This window comes from Lethenteron reissneri, chromosome 52 (genome assembly GCF_015708825.2).
Source record: "Lethenteron reissneri isolate LAM-NWPU_2019-01 chromosome 52, ASM1570882v1, whole genome shotgun sequence".
Taxonomy (NCBI): Eukaryota; Metazoa; Chordata; class Hyperoartia; order Petromyzontiformes; family Petromyzontidae; genus Lethenteron; species Lethenteron reissneri.
In genome coordinates, this window is record NC_083830.1 from 10,438,502 (window position 1) to 10,445,830 (window position 7,329).

General features: G+C 52.7%; 1 protein-coding gene across 1 annotated transcript in view; it reads left to right on the forward strand.

The window, feature by feature from the left end:
- The window catches only part of LOC133355973 (NFX1-type zinc finger-containing protein 1-like), a 43,779-nt gene extending 37,277 nt beyond the window's left edge, over positions 1–6,502 (forward strand). Inside the window, exons 14-15 of the mRNA XM_061573442.1 lie at positions 1,136–3,296; positions 3,831–6,502. Of these exons, the coding sequence (XP_061429426.1) occupies positions 1,136–3,296; positions 3,831–4,207 (2,538 nt within the window). The 3' untranslated portion in view covers positions 4,208–6,502. The remainder of the gene's footprint in view (positions 1–1,135; positions 3,297–3,830) is intronic.
- Positions 6,503–7,329: the final 827 nt, after the last annotated feature.

The window sequence follows — 7,329 nt, forward strand, 5'->3', positions numbered from 1 at the left end:
TCGGGCATCGTTGGGAAGACAGAGGGGGGCGACGAGGGGCTCCAGCCCCCCCCCCCCCCCCCCCCCCCCCCCCCCACTTTGCCTTTTCTCTTTCGACTCCACTGGCTTTCCGTTTACTACGAAACTATAAAACTTTTTTTTTTCCAGGTAAGGGCCTGCTGAGCTATACACAGGGGGTCCCCGATATACGTTGGGGTTAGGGACCAGAAAGTTGCAACTTATAACGAAACGACGAATCACGGGGAATTTCCCCCCATAGCAAAAGCAACCAAAATACGGACTGCACATGTACACTGCCTGCACTACACATAATGTACACACATTTATAACCAATTCTGAGTAAAAAAACACTTATTTGAAAACCATTTTTATGAGTGTTTCAAAGCAGCCCTGTACACTTTAAATCGTTTTATGACATTTTAAAGCAATAACTCGAACAGAAAACCATTCTTAGTGTAAAAAAAGGCAGACTCTTAAACAGCAGTTTAAAAAAAATTCCTTAACCTATCATTTTATACTCTTACCTTGAGGAGTGGATGAGTCGTGTTGAAGTGTTGCGATGATATTATGCGATAAAGTCTGTGCCGATTAAAACGAGAACTCGTAGCTACGCACGCGAGAGAACACGATGGGACTGAGAAGATGGCGGCGCATGCGCGAAATCCGAGTTGCACAGTACCTTTACATCCCCCACCCCTCAGAGCCGAGTTAAGCCGTATACACACACGGCCAGTTACCGCATACACACACGGCCAGTTACCACGTGTGTGTGGTCTTGCTCGGCTGCACTGCAGTCTAGAATGACGTCACGAAAACTTGGGACTGTGTCGTCGCTCAGCCTCGGTCGTCTCATAACGGTGGCACTTCGGTTTTCCGGTGGGTGGCTGTGGCCATCTCCATTCGTTTTGCGTCCATCGCTAACGTTGCTGACGCTGTTGAGAATAAGAATATTGTATTTATACTGGAGGAATCCGATCAGCTCTAAAGCTCTTTTTTCACAGATGTCCAGTAAGGGACATTGGGCCAGAATTGTATAACAAACAATGCAAAAACACGGCATGAGTGCAAAGTATAGGAAAGGTACACAAATCATTAAAATTTATGCAGAAAAGTAATCAAAATAATGTATTGGCAGGGCGTCGCCACGAACCTGTACTTCGTGCAGCACTCTCACGCGGAGGTGGAGGTGAAGGACACCAAGAGCCGGCAGAACCTGCACGAGGCGGACTTCGTGGTCGCGCTCTGCAAGCACCTTCTGCTGCAGGGCTATGCGCAGGAGCGCATCACCGTGCTCACCACCTACACGGGCCAGCTGCTGGCGCTGCGCAAGCGCTTGCCGCGCGATCGCTACGGCGGCGTGCGCGTGTGCGTCGTGGACAAGTACCAGGGCGAGGAGAACGACCTGGTGCTGTTGTCCCTCGTGCGCAGCAACGCCCTGGGCCAGACGGGCTTCCTAAACATCGACAACCGCGTGTGCGTGGCGCTGTCGCGCGCGCGCATCGGCTTCTTCATCGTGGGCGACGCAACGATGCTGTCGGCGGTGCCCCTCTGGAAAAGCGTGATCGGCGAGCTGCGCGCCGGCGGGCGCATCGGCCCCGCGCTCATGCTGCGCTGCCAAAACCACCCGGAGCGCGAGGCAGCGGTGGTGACCGCCAAGGACTTTGCACGGGCACCCGAGGGTGGATGCGAGCTGCTGTGCGAGTTCCGGCTGGACTGCGGGCACGTGTGCACACGCAGCTGCCACGCGGAGGACCCCGAGCACAAGAAGTTCGAGTGCCAGAAGCCGTGCAGCCGCACGATCTGCGAGCTCGGGCACCGGTGCCGCAAGGTTTGCCACGAACAGTGCGGGAAGTGCACGGAGCTCGTGGCCAAGACGATGGCGGCGTGCGGGCACGAGCAGATGATGCAGTGTCACGTAGACACAGCGCGCTTCTCCTGCCGGGTGCCGTGCCCAAAGCCGCAGGCGTGCGGCCACGCATGCCCCCGTCCCTGCGGCCAGGATTGCCCAGCCTCGTGCGCGGTGCTGGTGAAAGAGAGGCAGGCGTGCGGGCACGAGTGTGACGTGCCGTGCGGTCGCAGGCACGAGCCTAGGCCGTGCCAGGCACGCTGCCAGACGGCGCTGGCTTGTGGCCACGCGTGCCACGGGAACTGCCGGTGGTGCAAGAACGGGCGGTGGCATGCAGCGTGCGGGGAAGCGTGCGAGCGCTCGCTGCCCTGCTCGCACCAGTGCACCGCGCCATGCGCGGCGCGTGGCTGCCCCCCGTGCGCGCTGCGCTGCCGTAACCGCTGCGTGCACAGCGCGTGCGCGCGGCCGTGCGGCCAGCCGTGCATGCCGTGTGCCGAACCGTGCGAGTGGCGCTGCGAGCACCACATTTGCCGGCGACTGTGCTACGAGGAATGCGACCGCCCGCGCTGCGACAAGCCTTGCCGCCGCCGCCTGCCGTGCGGCCACGCGTGCGTGGGCTACTGCGGGGAGCCGTGCCCCTCCAAGTGCCGCATTTGCCACGCCGCCGAGGTCACTGAGATATTCTTCGGGAACGAGGACGAGCCGTCCGCGCGCTTCGTCGAGCTGGAGGACTGCGAGCACCTCGTCGAGGGCACGGGACTCGACCGGTGGATGGAGACCAGCGACGACGGCGGCGGCGGGGGCGCGGACGACGGCGGAGAGACGCCCGTTGTCGTGAAGCTCAAGGAGTGCCCCAAGTGCAAGACGCCGATCCGGCGGAACCTGCGCTACGGCAACATCATCAAGCGCACGCTCGGGGACATCGAGGCCGTGAAGCGCAAGCTGTGGGGCAGCGACGAGGAGATCGCGCAGGCGAAGAACCGCGTGCGGGAGATCCTTGCGAAGGTGAACCCCAAACCGCTGCCCGCGTCGCCGCTGCGCGCGATGCTCAACTTCCGCTACCTGCTCCTCAGGGACAGGACGACGGTGTCCGAGTGGAATATCCCGACGAATTTTCTGAGTGCGCTGCTGGCGGGAGAGCTAAACCTCCTGCAGGTGAACACTCTGGAGAACAAAGCCACGCTACTGGCGGACATCGCCAAGCTGAGGCCGGAGCTGTCGAAGATCAGTACAGAGAGGACGGAGGTAGTCAAGGATGCCCTCGACAAGCTGGTGGAGTGGATGTGCGAGCAGCAGATGGCCGGGCTGACGGAGCAGCAGCTGCAGGACCTGCAGACAGAGACGCTGCGTCTGAGCTTCCTCATCAAGGTGCAGGCGGGCATGAGCGTCGCCAGTAGTGTGGCCAAGGTGTCCGACGCAGCAATTGCGATCAGCGAAGAGATCATGAAAAGTGAGCGTGTTTCCAATTCAATTGTTATAATCGTCCTTTGTTGTTGTCATCGCCATCATCATCACCTTCTCTTACTGTCGTCAAAAAGAGCTAATCACATGTTTGGTTTTGCGAGTTAATTTGGCTACATTCCAGCTCTGCGAATGAAATGCAGAGCTGTACCGTGTGTTGTGGTGATGTCTGACGCTTTGCTCCGCGTGCCGGGAGCTTCTTCACTTCAGTTGCCGATGAAGTTCCCAGCAGGTCGGACCAATATATTTTGACTACATTTTTTATTTCATCAGGTAAGCCCGACTGAGCTCTATAGCTCTTTTTCCGAAGCGACCTGGCCATCATAAATTATACCTCAACGAAGTGGCTTATCGCGTCGAAATGTATAGCAGCCAAATAATCTACATGCACGCTGATTCTAAATGCAGAAGGAAATACCGGAGGACCCCGGAGATATGTCATACAGCACAACCGCAAACGCCTACGTGAGCGATCTAACCGGAGTGCCCGATCATTCCATCCCTCTGCTGTGCGCACGCCTAGCTCTCACGAACAAGCGGAGGTTCGGGCCCGAGCAGGAGAAGGAGGTGCGCCGGCTCGCCGAGAGCCTCCAGGAGAAGCTGCCCAAGAGCGGCCTCGGCATCTCGGACTCGGAGCGCGCGTCCATCGTGAAGGCCATCGGCCTGAAGCCAGGCCACTGGTACAAGTGCCCCCGCGGCCACGTGTACGCTATCGGTGAGTGTGGCGGCGCCATGGAGAAAGGAACGTGCCCCGAGTGCGGCGAGCAAATTGGCGGGGAGCACCACAGCCTGCAGGCCGGCAACGCGGTCGCCACGGAGATGGATGGCGCGCGGCACGCCGCCTGGTCGGACACCGCCAACAACATGTTCAACTACGACCAGCTGCCCGATTTTGTGTGACGCGTCACGGGACCAGGAACTGCGGTGTAGAGCCGGCGTACGGGAGGTGGGGGGGTCGGGTAAACTCGCCGATGCGTGTTCGTTGTGGTCGTACAGCGTAAAGGCCGTAATTAAAATATATTTTGGAGGGAACACATCCCCCCCAATATTCAAATATGCTAAAAATATCCCCCCCAATATATTGAAGCCGATTCTCGACTGCTGTGGGTAGGTACAATCAATGTCAAACACTGTACTGTCTCTCCATTTCATTCCTTTAAAATGTATTAAAAAGTGGAAAACTAGAATGTAATGAGTGTTACATAGGCTACATCACTATCGAGTGGAAACAAACGTTTTTAGTGAAAACGGGCCAATGTCCGATTGCCAATCAACCATCACTAACGTCAGCTATCATAGTTAAGTAAATTACTTGGAAAGTTGATTAGCCACACATTCACCCAACGACCAACAATGGCGCTCACGGGCGTATTCAACTAACGTGAATGTCTTTATTACGCTATATTTGTCAGAAAGCCCATGTGAAGTCGGAGTAAAGTGTCAATCATGTATGTTTCGCTGCATGTGTAATATACATTTGTAGACAGTAGCTTTCATTTATTGCATATTCGTATAGTATAGTGTATAGCTATACTTGCTTATGTGTTTCTTTGATTAAAGTGCAAGCAGTTTTATAACATTCAGCTTCCATTCACAGTGAGTGTCATCATGAGCAATTGGAAGGGTGGCAGTGACATTCGTCAGTTTTTGGGCTGCTTCAGAAAAGAAGAAAAGTAAGTTGAGAGAAGTGAGAAAATGAGTACCAGTCAGATTATAGTGGGTTTGACTGAAGCGCACACTCAACTTGGAGGCAACACTTTATTAACGCATAACAACCAACTGGAGCATTATACGCAGGGTGGTGATCACCGTTCCTAATCTCACTAACACTCGGGGAATACTACACAGCATGACCCGGGCAGGTAACGGGCTGCCGGCTCTAAAGAAAGTTATCTCTGGTGTGGACCAATCCGTGTCAAAGACAATGCATAAATTATCAGAGTATTGTTTTTTGTTTGCATTTGACTGCAAGTATTGTAGTTAATGTAAGCATGATTCCCTGCAAAAGGTGTCAGTTTTGTTGCCAGAAAAAAAGGGGAAAAATCCTATTAGTATATTTTGGTACTGGCAAAGGAGGTCCCATGATGTAAACCACTTTGTTGAGCTATTATTTGTTGCCAAGTTGCTTCTGAAAAAGAGCTACATAGCTCGGTGTGCTTTATTGAAGTGTTGCTTGCCTAGTGTTTAAAATGCACATTTTATGACGTTAAGAAAAAGGGCTTGTTGGCATGCGGGAGTGTGGTGTTGTTAATCTCACACTTTCTGTGCTGTGTTGAGGGAAATGGTATCATGGCTACAGAGGACTGGAATAGCAAAACAGCCAAAAAATGTGAAATAACTGAAAAGTACATGGCCAGCTGCTTCACAGGGTGCCTTAAAGACCCCTTGGTGGTGTTTTTGTTCGGAACAGAGCCAGGCCATGCGTAATGGGCACATTTTTACTAATTTAGCTGCACATTTACGTTATTTGGTGAAACCGCAGAGCAACATCACCCCCCGTACTGGCAAACTTTACCCATCCGTAAAACGTGGGCGCCTTCGTGGTGGCTATGCAAATGGCGCAGATGCCGATAACGAATGTACGCGCTGTTATATTGCATTATTTTGCAGTAACTCGACCAGCGATGGCACAGGGGTCGGTAACCAAAATAATAAGGGCCATTTTTTTCCCAATTTGGTAAAAAAAAAAAACTAAATATTTCACGAGCCGCACAGCAGTCCTTGAAGAACCGCATGCGGCTCCGGAGTTGCAGGTTGCCGACCCCTGAGCTCGCACTTGTTCAAAGCAAATTGACGTCAGTGCCTTCGGAGATGTTGCGCTTTTTGGGGTTGTATTATTTCATTGTTTGCAAAAAAAATTAACGCCGTAGGTTTTCGTAGCTGATTTTAATCCCAAATGCTTTTCCGGGTTGTTTTTTTCCGGACGGGTCTGCGTGTCGAGGAATTTCTTCTCTTAAAGCTTCCGCCATGCACTACTGTGCAAACTCAACACACAGACCAACCGGGAAATCCACAGTTCGCAAACTGGTTTAATAAAATTGCTAAATCTCACATTGAGCCTATTAGTGTCACTTAATATATGCATACTGTATGTGCACCGTATAACTATGCATGTATGTTGAACCTCTTTTCGTACCGTACGTAGCCAACTGTGCTGATCAGAGGTGCGGGGGAAGGACAATAAAATAAACACTAAAAGCAGTTCCAAAAAGTGTAGTTTTCCATCTAGATTTAAAAGTACATAGTTCCAATGACTTCCTAATGTCGGAAGGAAGACCATTCCAGACGGCGACAGAAGCGCATCTGAAAGTGCACGATGTCGTGATCTTTTTGTTCGATGGTGACCACACTCGAGTCTTTTGTTCAAAAGAAGTGCCACTCCAAGTTGTTTGGCAGTTTCCTGCCCCGAGTGGGGAACTGTCCACCCCTCATGATGACTAGAGCCAGAACCGGTCCACCGGGCCTCCTGTATTCCACAGTGAGCCAGGCGGTACCGGTCCATCTCCCAACAGAGGAGTGGCAGCCTCTCTTAAGCAACGAGAGTCGGAAGGGGTTCAGTCTGGCCCTGCCAGATGGAGTTTGACCAGAAGGTGTCTTAAATGCCTGTCCCCTGGGGTCTCCAGCACGAGATTATGTCGATGTTTCTACCGTGCTGCTTTGTAGAAGTGCCAGGTCGAGGGGTTACCAGCCCTTTGCGCACACACTAACCTAGCTATACACACAACCCCCCACACACACAGCTTGCAACACTTACACAAACAGCCTGTATCGCCAAGTATCAAGGCCTACACGCAACCTGTATCATACACACAGCCACTGTACGCCCTTTATTACGCCAAGCTATACAAACAGTACACCATGCTACTACACACTATACAGTAAGTCACACTTGGCTGTACCGCACAATACTGTACACAGTGCAATACATTAAAAACCTAATGCACACAGAAATATACAGACACGAACACGCATACGTACAGAAACATACAGACACGAGGATACAAATGGACGTGCAGGCGATA